Here is a 23,259-nt window from a genome sequence, read left to right as displayed (position 1 = left end):
AACTGTACCTGCATATGTGTGTGTACCGGAAAATGTCTTTGCAGTACTACGATACTGTATGAAATCCACAAGTTAGAAGCTCTCTGTGTTTTGGACAACTACCTTTGATATCTTTGATATCAGCAGAGAATCAGTATAAGCTTCACAACACATCAAAGGAAATGCGTTTTTTTGGAAGGTAGCATGGCATGTAAGATCAACCAAAGTAGGTTTTTGAAATGGGAGAAATCAGTGGAAGGTGCAGACATGTCCAGACAACTTAAGTGCAAAAATTAAGTGTCAAGATAGTGTGCCAGAATAGGGAACTTCAAGGACAACAGATGGAAAGAAAACACTGTAGACAGGAGAGAGTACTATCTGTTTTACACATCAGTAGATGGACCAGCCCACAGTATGACTGGGAGCTTGTTTCCCTGCCAAAGAAAACATACTACCTCTCTCTCTGGCCAGACGGCTGCCTCGACAGTCACCACGTCTCATACAGTATGCTCTTATCTCAACTCTCCGTCTGTTTTTCCCTCATGTGTCACTTTCTAGGTAAAAGGAATTTCGGTTTTCCCTGAGACTCTCTGCAGGAGCTGAAGAGCCCTATAGCATGTGTTCAATGCAGTCTGTTCTCATGATTTATGCACAATAAACTGCTGGAGTGAGTTCTTAAAATCTCAGGAGGGTCAGGAGGGATGGTGGCTACATGTTTAAGGCTAATCCTGAACCACAGATGAAAAGCTGACAAATAGTGGCGGACAAAATAATCAGATATGTGTGAGCTGTTTCGTTTCTCTAATAAAGACATAAGACAAACATAAATGCCATATTTGCATCATGTCTTTTCATGTTTTTATCACTGAAGCTCTTTTTTTATGCAACATTTTGTTTTGTTTTGCGGTTTTTCCCAGGATATCTGATTTAAAAAGGTGTGCTACATCTGGATGGAAACTTGACTATGGATAGTTTGGGCCAAAAATCACAGTAGGGAAATACATTTAACTAAGGTCTGATTATATGTAACAGATTTTTGATTGAATAAATACACAGGTCAAAAAACATTTCATACTTTGCCTATTGGTCTCACCTGACACCATATCGTCCTTCAGTGGGCGGCCCCAGTCCAGGATGATGAATGAGTGACAGCCCTCCATGGCGACCACTGTGAAGTTGCGAGGCTTGTCTTTGGGAGGTTGCTTCTGATTGGCTTTCAGGCTGTCCTTTTGTATCAGATCTTCTAGGACGTCAACCTGAAGAAACTCCAGAGCCTCAGTCAAGGAGCAAGGAGAAGAAGGGTCCTTCCGGATGTAGTTCACATAAGGAGCTGAGGGAAAGAAAAAGTGATGCAGAAGAGAAGGTATTTATTTTATTGTTTTGGCAATTTATTACTGAAAAACACCCGGATGGTTTCAATGAAACTTGGTGGAATGGTGTAGAAGGGCCAAGGACATTACTTTTCACTTTAATTAACACTGAGAGCGTGGGCGGAGGTCTGCACTTCAAAACACCCTTCTAGTTTCAATGTTATTTGTGGTTTATTTGTAGTCATTTTTAAAAGAAGTTGGCATAGTTGCCCAGCTATCTTTGCTTTGTTTTCTCTCCTCCCCATTGTGTCACTTTCTGTTGTTTTCAACTCTTAAAATGCCAGCTGGACCTACAGCTGTGAATACTTCAGATATCCCACAATTCCTAGTCTGACTGGAGTCGCTCCCACCTCCCAAAATGATTGGCCCTCTGCGCAGGCCAAGAGTCCAACATGTGTCAGTATCAACTCATCAACACAGTCTGTGAGGCTCTGTGGGTTTAGGCTGTCACTAGCTCTTACTGTGTGTGTATACAATCATATGGCTTATGTTATTGATCTGTCATCAAGGTGAGCAGATGTATGTGTCACAGAGGCTTGTAAGGCTGCATTTCAGTACAGCATCCACATGTCCAGGATCAGCACTGGCTCAGGCACACAGAAGATCCAGATGCTCTGTTCATTTGTCCTTCTGTCTGTCCTCTTCTGCTTGTTGAAAGACGCAATCCAAAACACTGCGAGCCAGACGTGGATCAAATGACACTGGGAAACAGTATTCGGAGAGTTCACATAGTGTCAACTCTAATATCAGTAAGGCATAAGGAAGTATTTTCAAAGTCTAAATGTCCTGGTCGTCATGTGGCAAACTCCATCCATCTGGATCTTACTGTAAGGCAGGTTCAAGCAACTGCTAATAATTATTAGTTTGTACTTTTTGTCCCACGTTTTGCCTGAGGCTAGATTCATCCAAACTATCCCTGGACAGATAACGAAACAAAAGGGAAGTCTCAGTCAAACAGTTAATGCAAAGCGTGTCAGTCGACTGGCTGACTGCTGAATGTGAAGCTAGAATATATGAAACTAATAAATAGGGAAGAGGATGTCTCCACATCGAGCCAAAAAAGCCTTCTCTCTGTGCTGAGGTCAGCACCCCTAACTTTTATGATTTCCAATGCCTGTTTTTATCTCAGGAAGAGTAATAGTTTTCAGATGGCGCTGTGAGGTGATCACAAGAGAGCCGTTGTTTACCAAGATAGATGGTGCCCAGGGTACGCCATGTTCGTGTCCCAATGGATCAATATAACACTGACAAACTGCATCAAATTGTCAATGGATAATACTAAAGCAATTACTCAGTTTTATCCACATTGTTAGACTAGCATGGCAACTAATGGCACTAAATTACAGCGATAGTTTTTTATTAGAATTGGCTCTAATAGGTGCAATATTTGACACTCCGACTACTTTATATCTCAAAGTCAAATTGCTCCCATGGGAAGTTACACACAATCTGTAAAGACTTTGGAAAGATTTTTGTTACGTCTTAAAACTCATGCTTCATCTTTCATTCATCTTGGCTTGAGTTGCATTATGGGAAGTGTAGCATCCAGTGCTTTTGACACTTGCTAAGTAATAAAAGTCCCAATATATTGGCTTTCGCTGTGTTTATTTTGAACATTGCTTTTGTAATCTGTCTCTTTACAGATCCCAATATGCGTATGTGCAATATTAGGTTTCTGCAGTTTTTTTTTGACACATGTTGACAGAACTCTTTATATTTTAGCTATTGCTAGGCTACGGCTAACTTAAAGGGGACCTATCATGCAAAATGCACTTTTGTACGTCTTTTATACATGAATATGTGTCCCCGGTGTTCCAGGGAACTCACCAAGTGTCAGAAAACACAACCCTCTCTATTTTCCTCTATACCCAAATCTCTAAAAAAGGGGCTGCAACGGATCTGATAAAAACTGATCCAGATTTGAACACTGTCCTGACGTCAGGACAGTGACGCTACGGCTATTGGGCCAACTCCACCAATCAGGAGGAGACAGCCACGGCCATTGCCGTTCGAAAGCGCTGGAGACGCTGTAGTACATATGCCAGGCCTGTAGGTGGTGCTGTTCTCACAGAATCAGCCGTTGCAAAAACAGAGATAAAAATGTCAAATTGAGCGAAATGAGGCATGGCTAAAATGCATGATCTGTTTGGTATTTTGAAAAAAAAAAAGTATAAATATGCCTTATATAGGTATGGTCCTACACTATATTATCCAAATATAGCATGATAGGTCCACTTTAACAATATAGTAAAAGACAGGTTTATTCCTAAAACAGTCTCAAACTGTATTAACTGTATATCCCTTATAACTGATCATGGTCTAACTGAATAGAACTAAATCTTCAGAAGCTAAACATTGAGTACTTACAAGTATTTGTCTGTAAATGCTTGTAATATTCAAGTCTGATACAATGTCTTCACAATTGTTATTCCAAAAGATGATAACATCACAAAAAGTACCGTCATTAAACAACGCATTATTGAAAGGACCTCTGACATTAAGTTGTTTTTATGAGGTTGAAGTCATGTAGAGGCTGTTTTTTTATCTGTCAAGAGAATAATGTGTTCTGTTTGTGCAACTAGGTGAGGTGATTATGAGACGCCAAAATAAGCACATAGGAACAGTAAAAGGAAAGCATGTGGCCAAAGTTGACTGAGATCACGTCTCTACACCCTGAGCAATGTGTTCTCCGTGAACTCTATGATATGATCCAATTACAGATGGAAGCGACCCATTAAAATCAACTAGATGGATACACTTATTCCCCTTTTCCATTCTCATTGATGTTGATTTTCATATATATATATATTTCACAGATCAGTGATTTAGTGCTTTACTATAGCTGCATTTAGCTACATTATGATATGAATGAGAAAAATAACTCATGCTACATTTAAGTGTTTCCTTTTTTTTGGCCGATGGATACTGTGAAGTCTTAGAGGGCCCTAGATTTATGAGGTAATTCCAAGAAAGCCAAGATAGAGATTCATTTTTATTCCTCCCCAAAGAAACAAGACAGAACTCCCATCAGCCATCATTATTTACAGCACAGCCACACATTCATCAAACCAGTCCCAAACAGGGACACCAAAAACATGGAGTGCTCAGAAGCCAAGTATACATGCTAAATCATGTTCTCTTTAACTTTCCTAGCAAGAGGCAAATGTTATTTATCGTGCCTTCCGGTGAAGATAATATGTGCCTTTCTCTGGCTTTGACAGTAAACATAAAAAGGTATATTTTAGAAGAGGACGGTTTTCAAACATCAGACGAAAGTATATATTTGTTTTCTAATTGATGAGTTTTTTTTCATAAAGGCGATCCAATATGCCTAATAAAAATGTGTTTACAAACCACATTCTCAAAGCTTAAGTATAGAGAAACTAAGAGAAAAGTATAATCTCTGTTGCTTTTCACACATTAGCTGTATATCTGTCTGAGGGAGATGAAAGTCCTTTAAAAAGATTGGAAATATGATGTTTAACCTGAAATATGAGACTCGAGCTGCAGGAGAGACTCAAAGCTAAACTCTGGAAGAGATTACAGTATGTTAAAATTGTGTAACGAAAAGCTAGTGAGTTAAAGGTCACCTATTATGCAAAATCCACTTTTTCATGTCTTTTATACATAAACATGTGCCCCCTCTGTGAAAAGAGATTCTGAAAGTTTCAGGAAAAAAGATTTGCTCACTTTTTGTCCTGATCCATTTATATAAAAACCTGTCTGAAAATGACCCGATCAGATTTTGGCCACTTTATGATGTCATAACGTTTTTTGGCTTGTGTAACCATTAGCCAATCACCAACCAAGGTAACCCCCCCACCCACCTTATCACCTGAATCTCCTCCTAGAGCACCAGTGTGTTCTTTTTAACCAAATATCTCTCAGAGGGGCGTGGGGAGTGGCTCCTTATTTTCATCTAAAGTAACAGACCCAGAATCAGCACTTTTGAAACAGGGCTGAAACAGAGGGGATTATGGGATGCTACCATGCATGATCTGTTGGTATTTCGAGCCAAACACTTCAGAGACATGTTTTATATATATCTGAGACCTATAATATATTGATGAAAAACAGTATAATAGGGGACCTTTAAGTGCATTTGTGTTAGAGTAACACTGTGGTTTCTGTGTTCAAGTACCTGTGAATCTCTTCTTCCCGCTGAGGTCAAACTCTGACGACGGGCCATGGTTCGATGGTCTGGTGTCTGGCTCTGGAGTGGGGATCTCTGTGGTGGTTGTTGTTGTGGACGGCAGGGTGGTCTGGACAAGAAACTCATCTGGCAACAACACATGTTAGTAAGCTTTTAATCAAAGAAGATTTCAATTATTTACATCCTAACTCAATAACCTGCTGCTGTGTTTCATTAATCCTCCCTAATTGGTACCATGATCTACGGAATAAGAGTGTCAAATTGATTAGTGGACAGATGTGTGAGCTCACTTTCAAATAACCCCTTTTTTCCCCCTACCACCCCATGCTGTATTCATATGTAATGTTTTGCTACCCATATTTTCCATGTGAGGAAAAGGACCATTTCACAAGTCTCCAAGGCTGACAAATGTGAAGTGATCCAGTGAGAGGAATCCAATTAGTTCCTTCTGCTTTCATCACTGTTTTTTTCCCCCCGTGCCGCATCAGCGAGCCTTGGCATTACATCATGGTCCAAACACATGCACCCAGCTTTGAGCCATGGCAGGGAAATGCTAAGAAAATATTGTAATGCTCAATGTATCTTTTCAAGCCAACCCCCCCGAAAAGAAAGAAAATATGAAATTGTGCTCACATGCAACAGAATTTCTAAGAGAATCCAAACACCTGTGGCGAAATCACGACTAAAGCTCTCATCAACTAAAACCCTGCAGTTTACCATTCAGCTCGTGTTTGAACAAAGCCAGGGTTTATCTATTACAGTACAAAGCAACATTAAGAACAGCAAATAAATTGCATTAAATCATTAACCAAAACATTCAGTTCAGCTTAGTAATGCAGTTACATGGTCCAGTTTCTGGAATACAAGTGATTTAAAACAGGCCATAAGGGAAAGTATCCAAAAGCCAAGCCATAAAACAAAAACCAAGCCAAACAAACGTACAAGAGGAGAAACAAAGTGACGACCACAGGCAAGGCAGAGAGGAAGACACAGGAAGAGCGAGCAAACACACCCACAGACGGATCAACAAGACGATAAACAAGCAGTGCGGTACGCGGTCATCACACAAGGTGCATATATAGTGCAGTTCAGGAAACCCCGGCCCAGTGGCGGAAAGTCGGTGGGAAGCCAAACTCAGCCAATACCTTTCTCAAGAGCTAAAGCATCAGGCACCATGGTTAATGTAACCATGTGGTCCATTTCCATTCCTGAGGATTCCTCTGTCAGAAAAGTAGAACAAGCTGTAGCATCACATGACCATGTACACATTTCTGATCTGACACACACATAGACTCAAACCCATACATCCACACACCAACCTACATACATATTGCAGTACCAGTATCATTTTTGATCTTGTGTTGCAAATTCCCTTTTGGCCCCACTTTCTCTATTTAAGACCTTACAAGGAAACGTTTTTCTAGCCGTCGCAGTTTGCCATTTATATTTGAGGTTGTTCATATAACAGCAGGACTAATAATGAGCACTGAGCTGCAACAGTGGGAAAAAATAACTATCATAATATTTTGTAATAGTGGGGAACGTTTACTTTTATACAGTATGTCATCACAACATTAACATTTGGACAATATTATGAGAATTTTCTGTAGTATAACGAGATGTTTGTGCAGTATAATAAGACTTTAAATGGGACTTTATCCATTTTTATTAGGATAACAATTTCTCAGAAACAACACACTGATATAAATCAGCACCACCATGGTTCTCTCTCAAACAAAAATAAATATGTGTAGGGAAACACACACTAAAAATGTATTTATGACTTGGCAAGATTTCATTAGAACCACACAACTAAATATTAAATAAGTTCCTCCAAATGTTCACATAGCTAAAGCAGCCTTTTCAAACTTTTTCTTATTATTTATAATAATAAAAACGAACTAATATGGACCATCATTTGTACGTTTACGATACACTTAAAGTTCATGCAATGCAATAAACAGCGGCAGTTCTACGCCCACAATTATATTTGTCTTTATGGTATACTTTCATATAAAAAAATCAAAGTTTATTTTTAGTGTTTTGGTTGATTGCAAATCTACAACTCTGAACCTATAGACTTGGTTTAGTTTAATGATTTTTAAATCCCCCACCATATGTGCTGTAATAACTATAATAGCCATGCTTTGTGTGGTCATGAATGCGTGTATGCTTCATTCATTGTCTTTGTGCGATAACACTTATAGCAACGTTCAACTGACAGCTCGTAGTGTGTTTGAAATCAGCAGCACTCTGACCACAGCCAGGCCCCAGATGTGGAGACTTACATGTGGTTTCTGTGGTCTCACATAGACACACACACACATCTACACACACACGCTGACCAGATCAAACAGTTAGCACACACTGTTACAGAGTTATAGTGCTCTGTAAGGAACAGACAGGAAACACTCTTGGCCTCGATGGGTTTAACAAACAATACAACTGAGATATTCATTGAAGTCATAATTCTTTGAGTTCACTATTCTGGTTTTAAAATACTTTTCTGAACTTGACTACAGTTTTGTGGGAAAGCTATTTACAAAGCAGTCGAGGCACTGCAGTATTTTCATTCCTTAAGCATTAATCTTTATTTAAATCCATCTTTAAAAGTGCTGTCTGCATTGTATTATAATTCATTTAGTGTCTTTCAGTCTCACCTTCTGGATAACAGTCCAATATTCCTTCTGGATCCAGCAGTGGGTAACCGTACTCATCTGTTTTGGAGAAGGTACCAGGTGGACAGATTGGGTAAAGTGGTGCCGTGGTAGACTCTATGATCCATTCAGTGGTGGTGGGTTCAGGTGTGGTGGTGGTGGTAGTAGCCCTGGTTGTGGTGGCTTTGGTGGTGGTTGTTGTTCTGTGGTGATGACGGTCCAAGCCAAGTAAAGGTTTCCCTCCAACCATGAGGATCTTATCTTTTGGGTTGACCACAGGTTGACTGTCCCGGCCGTGGCCAAACAGAGCCATGCCTTCCTGGTTTACCAGGGGGCTGCCCAGGTGGTCTGGTGGAGTGAGAAGCAAGGAGATGGGTTAACAGCATATTTATGACTTGTCTTGAACGATTAAAGCACATATTCGTATACATATCAAAGCTGTATACCGTGTGTTTGAATATAATGTAAATATTGACTGAAGCATATTACCAAAAATGGTTTTTCCGTCCTCTCCAAGCACCACTCTCTTAGGTTTACCCTGTGAGTCCTGGAGAACTCGTCCCTCCTTGTTCATAAGAACTCCTCGCTCCAAGTCCACCACCTGGAGGAACAACAATATTTGCTTAATCTTTACGGCAACCTATATAGAACAATTATTGTACTATTCACTACTCTTTAAAATAGATCCAGTCAACATGTGGCCTTTCAAAGTTATGAGTTCGTAATGTAAGAAACATAGTTACCCATTTGGATCCATCAGGTCCTGTGATAAACCTTTGACCAACAGCCTTGTTGGTTCCATGAGAAGTGGGGGTCTCTTTATCACTTGTTGCTGTCAGATTGGGTCGTCCATTTTTACCTTACAATAATACAATTTAAGATAAGTGTTAAATGATTTACCGCTGAGATTATAACACATATACATATTATAATTTACTTTTTTGCCCAAGCAAATCCTTGCACCTTTTCAGATATGGAAAGGTGGCAGGAAGTCATGCATTATATCAATCGACATTACCGTTTCCATTGACTTGTCCTCCATTGGGTAGATTCCCTCTAACGATGGGATAGCGAGACCGACCCCCCTTGCCCCTAGAGCTGTCTCTAGATGCTGAGGACGACGATGTAGACTGGGAGTTGCCTCCAATTAATCCCCCTGTCTTTGTCACAGTATTGCCAGTGGCAACGTCACGATCCGAGGTCAAAACTGGCTGGGGCATATTTGAGGAAGAAGCGGCATCAGATGATGTTGAGGAGCCATCAGATGTTGAAGAACCGAGCCTTGAGTTCTGTGCTCTGGAAGGAAGCCTAGATCCACCAAACGGCCTGTTAGCAAGCAGAGGAGAGCGGGCCCTCCCGTTGCCCCCCATCCCAGGACGGCGATAAGGTGAAGCACCTCCCGATGGTAAACTAGGTCTTGTCCTGGAAGAAGTTTCCCTTGTATCCACACTCTCATTGTCCTCCAAGTTTCTGTTTGCTGACGGTAAAGTAGGATTCCTTTGGGCCGCTGTAGGGTCTGCAACTTTATCATTGTTTCTACTTAATTCTCTACTCCTTTCCTCAAGATAATCCTCATTATGATCATTACTATTTGAAGTTTCCCTATGGACGGGCTCACTTGAGTCTCTATGTCCACCTGAGGAACGACGGGATTCAGAGTTAGAAGAAGTGGCTGCCCCAGAGGAAGATGATGAAGAGGATGAGGTAGTTGGGTTTCTAGAATCACTAGATACTGTATTTTGATTGGTCAAAGGATGCTTTACAGAACCTTCCCCTACTCCGTTCTTTAGGGAGTCCTGCTTCCCTAGATCTGCACTTGTCTCCTGTATTGTTGATACACCGGCAGCACCTGTAGCCCCTGAAACCCTAGTGGGTACCCCCCTCGAGACGGGTCTGCCGGCCCCGACTGAAGATGACGTCCTGGTGGAGAGGTGTCTACCCTCCTGCCTGGAAGATGAAGCTCTCGTCCCTTGACCAAACCTGCGGCTCTTTATCCAGGGAAACCTTTCAGCGAGTGAGGTACGAGGAACCACAGGTTTCCCATTACCGCTATCCTCCTTTCTTTCCTCCTCCCGTCTCACCTCCACTGCGGGTTGCGGTTTAGAGCTCGAAGACGGTTCTTCAACTTTGGTTAATTCTGCGTCTGTGTTTTTGTAATCACCGTCATCATTTCCATTGTTGTATGTTGTATCTCGCTCAGGTGATGTGTGTGAGCTCTGTGTTTTTGGTAAACTTGCAGGGCTGTGAGATCCTCTGTGGGAAGTTGACTGAGATGAGCCGGCGCTGTCTGTGTTGGATGGGATGTCTGGACTGCCATGTGAAGTGGATGGATTGCTGCCTGAGCTCTGGGAAGTTGCAGAGCCTTCAGGCTTGGACCCTGATGATGATGACTGTGATTTGTCCAAATGATATGTGTCTGATGTAGCCTGGCTGTGGGTTCCACTTCCTGAAGGGGACCTGGATGTGGCTGAATTTAAAGTATGCGTTGTTCCGTGGTTTTGAGTCCTGTCTGGTAAAGTCGACTGTGATGCTGAACTGCGTGTGTTTGAAGTCCTGCTTGGTAAATGCATCTGTGAGGTGATGGCAGGTTTGTTACCATTCAGCATTCGAGATGAATTTCCTCTTGACAAAATCCCAGGATTTCTGCGACCGAAACCATATCTAGAGCCAAAACCAGACCCATTGGGGCGCCCCGCTGAAGCTGAACCTCTACCGACAGATGTGGCCCCTGTCTGCTGTGGACGTGTCTCTTTCAAAACCGTAGATGATGGTTTTGTATGTGTTAGGATCGGTTTATCAAAGGTGCCTTTGCTCTCTGGGTATGCTGAAGCCACGTAGTCCTTTCTACTGGCAGCCGACTCTTGAATACGTGAAGATGAGGACAATGACGTTGAAGAAGGTGAGGATGATGCTGAAGAGGAGGAACCAGAAGATGAGGGAGATGAAGAAGAAGAAGAAGAGGATGAAGCGGCCTTGGATCCTGGTTTCTGATGGACCCGGATCTTGATGGGCCTTCTGGGCTGTGGATGTGGACGAGGTTTAGTTGGAGAGGGCGTCGAAACTTTGAGGCTGGGGGTCTCTGTAGTTAGAACCTCTTCATCATATACTAATTCTTCTTCAAATTCAGGGGAAACATCATTGTCTGGGACTTTGGTCTCTGGTACAACCTCTATGGTTGTCGTCTCTTTTACTGGAGTAGGCGTCGTGGGTACTTTCTCCTCTTCTTCGTCTTCCTCCTCTTCTTTATCTTGAACTCTTCCTCTGGATGACCCACTGTTCCTGACAGACCCCCTTACAGGCTGGGAGAGGAGGGGACGTCCACGCCTGACAGGTGCAGCAGGCCGTGGCTGAGGGGTTGTTGTTGTTGTTGGTTCTTCTGGCGCCTCTGTTGTTTGGAGATCCGATTCCTCATGGTCCGTATCCTGTTTGGAAGGAGAGTGGCTAGTCCTGCGGCTGTCTTTGGTTTTCGAGGATGCCGAGGCCCCGCTGCTGGCTGGCAGTAGACAAAAGTTGTTGTAAGTTTAGGAATAATACATTTTTAAGGAATACATGCACATTCATATTGTATAAAGTCGACTGTGCTTACATCCTGGCATGACAACGCTGAGGACTTTGCTCTGGGGGCCCTGACCCCTCCTGTTGGTGGCTCTGATCTTGAAGATGTACCGTTCTCCCGGTGTGAGGCCATCTACAGTGGCTGTGGAGGCGCTGCTACGATACGTCACACTTTTCATTCCAAATGGCTTCATAGCAGGAGCATAAGACATGATGTACTCTGTGTGGAGGTAGAGCATGAATAACTGTTAAGAAAAAGACTGAGGGGAGGTAGTTTGAACATTACTATATTACTATTACCACTATAACATTGTAGTAATTATTTATTATTGTACAATACATATTATGCATCAAGGTGTCCTGTGACCTGCTTTCTGAATAGTGTGTGTTCTTATCTGATTACAGCACTAACATTGACAGTCAGTCCCAGATATCCCAACCAGTGGAGAGCACTCATAAAGCGGGCACCCTCATGTCAGAACAATAAATAAAATACCAAGGATTTTCTAAACTGATTTGTTAGCCATCAGGGATTCAATAATTCCTCATTGCCTGACCTCTTATCCTCCCATTGGGTTCTTCAGGTGGATCCCATGTTGCTATGACAGCAGTTCCTTTCCCTCTAAGTGGCTTGACCTCGAAGTTCTCCGGTGGCCCAGATGGAGCTAGTAAGTGAGAAGAAAATAAAACAAGTGAATGGGAGAGACAGCAGTGAGGGGAGGGGGGGGGGGCGGCAGCAGCAGGAAAGAAACCAGAAGCAGCGCAGAGGGAGCAGGGTGAGGAAATTGCTGCTTAAAGAATGTAAAAACAGCGAGTTTGTGCCAAGAGGTTTCAACTGAAGGAAGCACTGCTGCCATACATTGTGAGGAGCCTCCCCTTGAAATCATGTATGGTAGCTGCAGATGGATATCTGCGCTCCGGGCCAGGCAGTAAATGTTGACATTCCAATGAACCGCAGCTCAGGAGCTGCTATGACACGGGATAAAAGCTGCAATCATGACAGGGCTGCAGCCAAAGCAGGAATCAAATATCATTGGGGGTTATAGGCAGTGAATGTGATGAAGTGTGGTATAAGGATACAAGAAGAAAAATAGCTAACTGACATTGAGGTATGCAAGACTGAATTCTTCTCTGCAAGAATAAATTCTATGTTTTTATATGCTTAGAAAAATGCAGGGATTTGGCTCTCTCTAGCTATTCCTCTGGACTCACTTCACATCACTTTTCCTACATTGCTACCACCACAATGATATTCAATAAGCAATTCTCAGCAGGCATCGGCAACATGTGCGTACCTGACTCAGGGGTTCTCTGAAAGACGGAGACACTCCACTTTCCATGATTCTCTCCCTGAGAGATTCTGACAGAGAACTCGTACATGCCGTCAGCAAACAGGGTGTCTACCAGCATCCTCCTCTGGGTGCTGTCCTTGTACTCCCAGCGTGCCGACTCACCCTTCTCTCTGTACTTTATTGTGTAGGATCTGGATTAAGAGAGAAAATATGGATGTTTCATTGCAGTGGAAAGGGTTAGTGTTCTCTTTTACTCACTCAGTCTTTGTCTGTATTTCACATTCTTTCACAGATCTTACCTGATATCCTCTGGGCCGACCTTCCCCATCTCCACAGCAGGATCCACCCATGAGATGAGGACCGACTGAGGGGACATAACCCTGACACCGATGTCCCGGGCCTCATACTCTGGCGGCTCTGGAAAACACACAAAGAGGTAGAGAAAAACCTTGATGCTTTTGTTTCTCATAGGCTAACATGTCTACCAAAGATGCGCTGATGAGCTATTTTGATATATATAAAGTGCAAAGGAACCAGATCATTCTCAAGAATAATACCTGGTGTGGTTGTTTTGGTTGCGATTGCTCTGTTGGCAGGTGCGCTCCGTCCCATGGGTTTCTGTGCCTGCAGTGACACCACATGAACGGACTCAGAGGCTATGAATAGAAAGGGATACCAGGCACGGCCAGGGTTTACACTATGGACACTAAAATAATACAAACTAAATGTACACATGTGCCTATTTTCATTATAGAAATGGCTAACATTACTCTAAACATCATATTGTACTTGAACTGAAAGCTTTGCCCCTTTAATCTGGTGATTGTAAAATGTGAGTCCTCTTACTTAGTTTGGCTTTGTTTCGGTTTCTCTGGTCAGATTGAGGCTTGGTGTGGTGTTGGCGTCTCCTTCCCAGCGGGGGGGCTCTTCCCAACGCCCTCTCAGGCTGCCTGGACCCTGAGGAGGACTGAGGGGCCCTCCTGTGTGTCCTGGCATTGGAAACGCCTGATGAGTGGGCTGTTCTGTTCACCATGGTGGGCCGCTGTACCGAGGATGTTTTTCTGGCAGCGGTTTGCCGAGACCTGACCGGACCTGTTGGTGGACGAAAAGGTAGGGAAAAGTTCGAGTGCACCGAAGAACCTTTATGACCCAATACTTCATTCATAATCTGCTCTTGATATGGCTTTTAGGCCTTGTTGAAACTAACCGCCACGAAAAATCATTGTACTTAATTGCTACACTCAAGACACGACCACTAAGTGATAAACACATAATTACATGTCACTTGTATCCAACACTGTCACTTAACATGGCCACTTGTCACAAACAGGACATGCCATGGAACCGCACCACGTCCTCAACATGTCATCTGCTCCAACTCCTGAAGTCCTGCTTCCTGCTTTCAATCCCACCCTAGTTGTAACTCCATCTTGAAAAACGACTCAGACATGGACTCAGACAGCCAGACATTCCCCCTCATCTGGCTGCGGTGCTGAGCGATAGCATTGGCTACAAAACTAAAATACTCTTCTCTCTCTCCCCTCCTCCCTCTATACCTCCTTCATCCGTTACTCATAATTACTGTCAGATGAAGAAGTATCAGCCCTGATTCCCATCAGCATAGCTGCATGCACAGCTGTGTGCGTACTGACAAGTCATCTGATGTTGGAAAGTGTATTTGATGAAATTCAAAGTGGTTATAAGGACAATATAATGATATGATGAATGATATCCCCTTTCAACTAACAGTACGTTTGCCAACTGTGAATCATTTTCCAAGAGAGGCCACCACGCCCAAAAAGTTTTCTTTAGCAAAAGGGTTTGAAAAGAGAGTTTACTGCTGGTGGGCTTCTTCTGTGACACTTTGTATATGTGAGGTAACACAAATGAGACAGAGAGGATGTGAAGGGGAGTACAAAAGCACACAAGAAAGGCTGTTTGTTGGAGTGCTCCATTAGTGTCTCAAAGTGTCTCGCTAAATCCTCACTGTGTCCTGCTGCCAGCACAGCTGAGAAGATCTCTCCTCCTTACATTTTCTGTTTAATACCGCAACACATCTCTCTCTCTCTTTGATGTTGCTTTTCTGTCTTCAAATACTCCTCTCCAACCTTATCCCGCACCTGCACAAGTGGATAATCTGCTCTGTGTCATTTCAAGAAAATGAACTGAGACAGGAGCCAGTTAAACATAAACTCATCATGATTACACCAGTGTGGTTGCCTGTTTTATCTCATTCGCTACAAATCACAAGCTTACATTTTTTTTCTTTTCTTTCATCAATCATCAAAGCTATCACTGTCCTACCACTTAGATGCTTTTGAGGCATCACTGTGTTAACAATAACCATAACAATAATATGGGACAATTCTGTCTTATATATACAAGCTTCTCTCGTATAAGTTGACAAAAAATAAATAAAACATTTGGTTTCAATCAGCCTAAATCTCCTTTCCCTTCCTCTTTTCTCTCTCTGGAAAGCTGTCACATGTGCATATTTTGGCCCGGGTCATCACGCCGCGGACCACTAAACCATTGCCTCAGTACTCTCATTTGCCAAATCCTTTCTGTCTTTTCCTGGAATCTGGATGGTCCAAGGTGCTGTGAGGCAGACAGACATACCACTGATAGAGCGGAGACCCTCCTCAGTGTGTTCAGACTGATACTGAAGAATGATACTGTTGAGTGCTGACTCAATCCCTCGACAGAAACTGTATAAAGCAACGTTTTTTCCACCGTCTGTGACATTTACCCAACTTCACAGGCAAGTCTAAACTTTGCAAACATAAATGGTTAGGATTGCTTACATTTCTCAGTTTAGCCACAGTTTAATTTATACAAACAATGTGGCAGAACTTTCCTGGAGGCAGAAATACTCAATTAGTCCCAACTAACAAAGACAGTGGCAAGAACTCTATATCAATATACATCACTTACAGTATGCTCAGTGGCGTCATTTATCATTTGCCTTCTTTCATGAATGTACAGTACTGTTTAAACAACTTGATTTGTAAACTGGGTTTATAAGCTAACCTTAAAGATAACGTCTGCTAACGTTTGATAACATTTCTGAGTTGGCATTTGGTTTGGTAGCTTTATAACAGCTGTCAATGTTCAGCATTTTTGGCTGATAAACGGATTGTTAAAATATTGTCATATGTTGTAATGTGTTGCTCATTTAAACAAATAATGGAGACAGACATGTATTACATGTTTACTGCATATAATGGCTTAATACAAAATGCCCGGAATAAAGTTTTTGCCATATTGTCCAGTCTGACTTTTAGAAGTAAAAAGGATATGCAAAAGCGCTGGTCTTGAAGATCAATTCAAAGTCAGAGTTGAATACATATACATATAATACCACTAGTAACCAAAAGAATAAACCGATAAAGCTACGTTTATAGCATTATGACTGCCTCAACAGACAACATGTGAAACAATAACAACAAAAACTATGAAAACAATGCCAGTGTATTCATTTGCAGTTATTCATTATCTTACTAGTCTTTCAGTTAGTATAAGACTTGTAATATTACCTAGGATCATGAAAATTAGCCGGTAGCTAGCTAGATAACTTTAGCTATTACAAAACGTATGAAGTGTGCTAGCAGGCTTTTTACCATCTTGATTCACCCCTTCCGCTTCGCTAGGATTACTTTGCCAGAAACACAGTGGGTCTTTAGCTCCATTCACTGAGGTTAAACTCAACAAATATGATTAGCTGTGTCTCCGAAGCAGCTCTGCTTTAAACAAATAGAACTGAAACTCCAGAGCAGCACGGTGGTTCGGTGGTTAGCTGTGTCGCCTCACAGCAAGAAGGTCCTCGGTTCAATTGCTGGTCCTGATCTTTTCAGTCTGGAATCTCAATGGGTTTTCTTCCTGTTCCTCACCGCGGCATTATTATATGCCAAGTCAAGTGGTTTGGAAATACCAAATTGTCCATGTGGAACAGTTTGAACGCGAATATCTATTTGTGTTTGCCCTAGGGTTGGCTCATGAGTGTTTACATGACGCCTGCTTTAATGTCCAGATGCCCCAGGAACGCACAGAAATAAATACAAAAGAAAATATTACAGAAAATGTAGTGTAATAGTAAGATTCCTTAAGTGCGCCTCACTTAAACAAGAATAACCTTTTATTTCTGAAGAGCTTGAACAACGTTGAATCAATATTAGAGCTGCAAAAACGTCTAATGGATATCTTTCTTCTATTATTTAATGAATTCTATCAAAAAATCATAAAAAATAACATCATGAGTTCAGAGAGCCCTACATTATGTACTGTCCAGATAATAGGTCATGTCCGAAGGTATTATATTAACACTGAGATAACATTGGAAAAACAATCAAAGAGCACACCTTTGGGAATTGAGAAAGAGTGTGTAGCAGTTCTTAATGAGAAATTACAGTTTTTTGTCAAAACAAATTTAAGAAAATGTTGAATCGCTTGACTGTGCATTGATAACAATGTCAACACAGTTACTCTTCATGCAATTATGTGATCATTAAAGTGACATTCATTAGTTAAAGGTGGGGTAGGTAATTTTGGAGAAATCAGCTCAAGTGCGCTAGAATTTGAAAATACACAACCGGAAAAAATCTGCCACTTCCTTACAGAGCCCCTCCTCCAACACACACGAACGCACACATGACCAATGAGGGCACGAGATAAGTTTGTGCACAGATGGAAGGCTGACAGGCAGGTAGGCCATCCAGTTATTTTAGCCGGGCCGGCTAAAATGATTGGTCGTGCTTTTTACAGTAATACGGCTTCCACAAATTACATTTTTTTGGGGATTTTTTGTCAAAGCACTTAAAACAGGGGTGTCAAACTCAAGGCCCGGGGGCCAAATCCGGCCCGCGACTTCATTTTATGTGGCCCCACAAGAGCTTGCAAAGAATATAATATGTTTATTATACGGTTACATGCTACTTTACAGAAGCACGTTGCCCATAAATGACATGTCCCACAATGCATCTCAAATTTGACTTTTTCTCGGAATTTGACTTTTTTTTGTCCAAATATGCCTTTATTCTTATAATTAGCCTTTTTCTCATAAATAGATTTTTTTTTCAAAATGTCACTTCTCTTTTTCAAAATGTCACAATCAATGTTTTTCCAGAATGTGGCTTTTCTTTTAAAATCATATTGTGACATTCTTACTGAAGAGACTTGCAATGATTTGCTCTAGACTTCTGCTTTCAGACGTAGCTAATTATGAAGTTATATTAATTAATGATATAGTCTTAAAGTTACAACCGGCCCTTTGAGTGCAACCATAATGCTGATGTGGCCCGTGATGAAATTGAGTTTGACACCCCTGACTTAAGATATTCATTGCTATCGGGATGTTAAGAGCATTCCATGGAATATAACAAAAAGTGTATCTCGAGCCGGTTTCTCAAACTTACCTACCCTACCTTTAAGGTGACACAACTTTAAAAAGAAATGTTACATTTGGATCACTTGACAGAAAAACACACCTAGCCGAATAGATGGGAATCTATGAGTCAGAGACCAGGAAGTACTTTCCCCCATTTAACTTGTACGGGACAGAATAAGTGAGCCTTACGAACACAGCACTGTGACTCATCGTCACATTAGATTTGGCGGTTCCTTTTATATCCACGATGACAGCAGCAGATTTAAGCAAACCCCTTTTAATGGATTTAACCACACAGTTTTAAATGTGCGACTTTTACTGAGAGTCATGTGTTGTTGGTTAAGATGACATTAAATAAGGTTTACCTGCTGATGAGTTTCTGACCGGTGCAACGCCCAACACAGCAAAGCCATCCAGGTTAACCCATTCGGGATCTAAAAAATAAAACAAAAATGATTGAATGATGTTGAGAAAAGAAACGTGAAGTAACGTAAATAAGTTAAAGAAGAAAATCAGATTTACTGAATCATTTTTACCTGTTGAACACAAGTTCAATTCGAAATGTTGTTTTACTTTTTATGGTCAGCTTTTACATTTGTGTAATCTACTTTCTCCTCTTGTCAGTGAGGAAAAAAGTTTTTTTCTTTATGTCTCCACCTCCCAAACTGTCCTTACTGATAAGTCATCTTTCTGTTTGTGTTGTTCTAACAGCGGTTGGCCAGACACATTAATGATGTGGAGGCAAACAGCACGGTGTTATTTATGATGACTGATGCTGCTCTCATGCTGCTGAGGGAAGAACACACGATCTGCAAGGAATTTCTGGAAAAGCAACACTGAGACGTGCTCCTCGGTTGCCAGAGACCCATGGCAGACTGCACCGGAGCTGGAGAGACCGCAACAGCGCGCACGAGGCGGCACACACACCCATATAAACACAAAGGATGATATAGATGCATATTTGACACACTATACAAGACAATGCATGACTCAACACTTGGCACCACACTTTACCCAACCACACTCACCACCAAACACACTTATGTTGCACAACACACACACACACACACACACACACACACACACACACACACACACACACACACACACACACACACACACACACACACACACACACACACACACACACACACACACACACACACACACACACACACACACACACACACACACACACACACACACACACACACACACACACACACACACACACACACACACACACACACACACACAGCAAGTGACCACAACACAAGGCATCGGGTTATAGGAGTGGAGCTGGGTTTGGATGTGGAAAAGAAGGGTTGGCTGCAGACTCTGAGCCGCTGATGAAGTATGGCTCTTAGAAGCCAGGGACAGAGAAAAAAAATGGAATAATGACAAAAACAGGCTAGACTGTGTCAACACTGCAGAATATAGAAATATAAAAACCTGCCGTTTAACAAGGAGGAATTAGGAATTAAAAAGCGATATTAAAAATAAAGTCTTTCTAAAGCCTAAAATAATCTCTGTGTAAAAGCGAGGCAGGGGACAATACGCCCACAGTGCTCTTTTTGGCAATCTTGGATGACAACACATCCAATATTGAATTGTACATGCACACGTGTGCCAACACTTCACCCCCTGCATGTCCTCTCTGCTTCATACCCAGATCTATATTCCCCCTCTTCGTTCTTGGCACTTGTTTTGACAAAGTGCAGAACTCCGTGATCTGAAAGCTCTCTCCATAGTTTAAGCCAAATGTCTTGTTCCTGCTTTCTGTCCATTTATTTTCCTCTTAATGACTTTTTGTCGAGCAGTACTGCCACCACTCCCCAGGTCCCTCAGGAACGTCCACTTGTGATTATTTTAAGTCCCTCTTTCCAAACATCTTGCTCGCACACTCTCCTTTTCTAACTGTCTCTGTGTTTCTGCCTTACCTACATCCTCCATTAGACGAGGGCTACTGTCCTTTCCCATTTTAGCGAAGCGATGAGACCTCGTGGGTTTGTTGGAGCTGATGACGAAGCGGTCCACAGGTCTTCCATCGAGATGAATAGACGGCTCCCAGCGCTCCCTCAGGCTCTTATCCAAAGATGTCTGTTTCCCATTCTGTGACCGCAGGGGCTTCTCTGCTGCAAAACAAATGACGTCAGGATAAATTGTGTCTGTAAAACATTTATTTTGAAAGTGTATTTAAAGTTTATTTCTCCTGTCGTAAAGGCTTCCTGCCCCTACACATTATGACATAAATGTTAGTCTACTGTTTAAGCTGTTAATAAACATTTTCTGCAGGGCCACCTCAACAATTCCCCCTGGATTTATTATACTTGGCATTCAAAGTAACTCTGATTCAGATGAAGCATACGTGTAAGGCAGCCCTGAAAAATACAAACTCATTTGATGGTTCAATAAATGAGTGAGGATTTGTTTGGATGGCTCAAGGCTCAGGACAATAAGCAATGTTCAGTCTCCCTCTTGGCTCGATGTACTGTACACAAAACAAAGAAAATAGTTACCACTGCTGTGTTTTGGACCAAAACTTGTTTCTCTTCTTTTGGTTTGCATGCTAAAGCAACAGCGAAAATATTCAACAGACCATCAGTACACCCAGATCATGAAGTAAAGTAACCATGAAGAGAACTACTTTCGCAAAATATAGATTTTATCCCCAATGAAAATGTAAACAGGATAAATGATGAAATCAGCTTCTATGCAAGAAGAAAAAATGCCACAAAAGGAAATCCATACAAGGAAATATTACAACAAACAACCATTTGAGAAATTACAAATAGCTGATTCGTACGCAAAAATAATGGCCTTGTGCCTGAGAGCTTGAATGGATGTGGAAACCTCAGCTGACTCTACATCTGTTTCGGGACATATGGAAAAATGTGATGCATAGTAAGAAAAGCACTTAATAGTTTACAACTCTGACCCAATGAACTATACAGAAAACCTAAAATCAATCCATGTGCAAGTCATTCTGTTCCTCAAACAGGGGACCATTTTTAGAACATACATGAATTATTAATCTTAGCTAAATCAGTGGTGATATTAACACCATATTAACACCACAATGATTAAGTCACAGATTTGAATGTGTTTTACCAGCACAAGTTCAATTGGATACTTGGTTACTTGCAACACAGCGGCAAATGACCAAATGACACAAAGACAAATATGAAACAGCTATTACCAACTTGAATTAATAGTGTGCTTCAATTACATTACAAGTTACAGTCCATAATAATTTGGAGTGCTGTCTTTGCAAGTCTAATTCGACCCCATTTTTGGTCTCCACTGACTCCTGAAGGGTGTCTTACATTTTGCACTTGGCAAAGAAAGAACTAAAAGTTGCTGAAATGCTTCAAAGATTTGAGGGGATACAAAAAAAACGATTCAAGCCTTGGCTAAATGTCGAGGATCTTCTTGAGAAAGACAAGAGTAGGGTTTGTTTGCATGCTCATTATTCACCCCTGTCACATAATTGTGAGTGTTGTCAAAAACATCATAAACAGCTGCTCCTTAGGGCTGTCAGCGCTCCCCAAAGGTTAACAGCAGACGTTTTGGTTTAGCATCTTCTCAAAATCACCTCATTGCTCTGAGTTCTTGTTGTCTGCAGGTGTGCGCCCAGCTGGATCTGCAATTTCATTTCTCACATTCATAAAAACTTGCCGCTAAGGCCTCGTGTGCGGTCGTTTACAGATGGTCGCAACTCTTCTGTGGCCCACAATGTTGTTTAGTATCTGCTAAATGGTTGGCTCCTCACTGTCACTACTGATTTAAACCAGAGTTTATGAATGAGTTTGAGAGTGTTCTTCCAAAACAACATACAATGCTTACTCATTTTATCCTCATTTATGCAGGGTTACAGTGAGGTCAATTTTATCGTCTGTTCGTGGCTGACACAAGTCTGGACACACTTCTATCCCTCCTTCCCTGTTTCCAATGAGGCCATGTATTACGTAGGAAGCGATCTGCTCCTCTGTCCAGACATCATTCTGGGATTTGGCCCTCTTTGGAAACGTGTGATCCAAGGGCAAACCAGATATTTCTGATTACATCAAGACTCAGACCTTCAAGCTGAGCAGATGCATGATTTCCATCCAAGAATAAACAGTTTGGGAAGCAGTTAAGCAACTGAGTGGTTGTAACATCAGAGGTAGGCTTTGTTTCAGGGCGTCTCCATGGGACACCAGGGCAATAATATAACATTTAACAGACAGACAGACAAGAGTGTGATTGGATTAGACAGTGGAAAGGAATAAGTATGTGAAGAATGAGGGCAAGGCCTGAGGGTGATAATGTCAGTTTCTTTATAAAAAAATATATGTGTGTGTGTGTGTGTGTGTGTATGAAAGAGTGAGAGTCAGACAGACACACGTGTATGTGCATGTGTAGTTTGGTACAAGAAGCATATGCAGGTAAGCCCTGGGGTCAAAGGACTCCTGTAAAACTGTTCCAGAAAATACTTGCACTCATGCACCTGCAATGTGCTCCACAGACGTTGACCCCCCGCTCACCCCCAATGAGTTTGCCATTAACCCCTAATAACTGTCCTCTTCCACAAACTCCCATCAACACAGGATCACCGTCGAAGGTGTGTGTGTGTGTGTGTGTAAGATGGTATGTGTGGAGGTTAACAAGGTAGTGGTTCAGTTTCGAGCTAAGCACATTTTTAAGAATAAGACTGAAGTGATATACAAAAGTACATGTCTAGATCTTTATAATTTGCTCTATTGGCATCAAAAACTGGTTTTATCTCAAATAACTGTAGGACCTGGAGGCATGTAATGGAAAGGCTACTACTTAATTATATATGTTTATGGCATTGCAGTAAAAAGGGACTGGACAATTCAGAGACCTA

The 23,259-nt window shown here is 41.8% G+C and overlaps 1 protein-coding gene across 4 annotated transcripts in view; it reads right to left on the bottom strand.

The window, feature by feature from the left end:
* Positions 1-23,259, bottom strand: part of fndc1 (fibronectin type III domain containing 1) — a 33,688-nt gene that overhangs the window by 7,571 nt on the left and 2,858 nt on the right. Inside the window, exons 2-16 of one of the 4 annotated variants that reach the window (XM_034144085.1) lie at positions 20,330-20,524; positions 18,755-18,823; positions 13,853-14,098; positions 13,564-13,662; positions 13,306-13,423; positions 13,010-13,197; positions 12,272-12,379; positions 11,746-11,934; positions 9,178-11,652; positions 8,903-9,018; positions 8,649-8,760; positions 8,163-8,507; positions 6,648-6,722; positions 5,491-5,628; positions 1,073-1,309 (exon numbers count right to left, since the gene is read on the bottom strand). In XM_034144085.1, coding sequence (XP_033999976.1) covers positions 1,073-1,309; positions 5,491-5,628; positions 6,648-6,722; positions 8,163-8,507; positions 8,649-8,760; positions 8,903-9,018; positions 9,178-11,652; positions 11,746-11,934; positions 12,272-12,379; positions 13,010-13,197; positions 13,306-13,423; positions 13,564-13,662; positions 13,853-14,098; positions 18,755-18,823; positions 20,330-20,524 — 4,710 coding nt within the window. Of the gene's footprint in view, positions 1-1,072; positions 1,310-5,490; positions 5,629-6,647; positions 6,723-8,162; positions 8,508-8,648; positions 8,761-8,902; positions 9,019-9,177; positions 11,653-11,745; positions 11,935-12,271; positions 12,380-13,009; positions 13,198-13,305; positions 13,424-13,563; positions 13,663-13,852; positions 14,099-18,754; positions 18,824-20,329; positions 20,525-23,259 lie in introns of those variants that run through there. The other 3 variants (XM_034144087.1, XM_034144086.1, XM_034144088.1) reach the window with 3 other exon arrangements.

The sequence above is a fragment of the Trematomus bernacchii genome, unplaced genomic scaffold, assembly GCF_902827165.1.
Source record: "Trematomus bernacchii unplaced genomic scaffold, fTreBer1.1, whole genome shotgun sequence".
Taxonomy (NCBI): Eukaryota; Metazoa; Chordata; class Actinopteri; order Perciformes; family Nototheniidae; genus Trematomus; species Trematomus bernacchii.
This window is presented reverse-complemented; position numbering and strand designations above follow the sequence as displayed.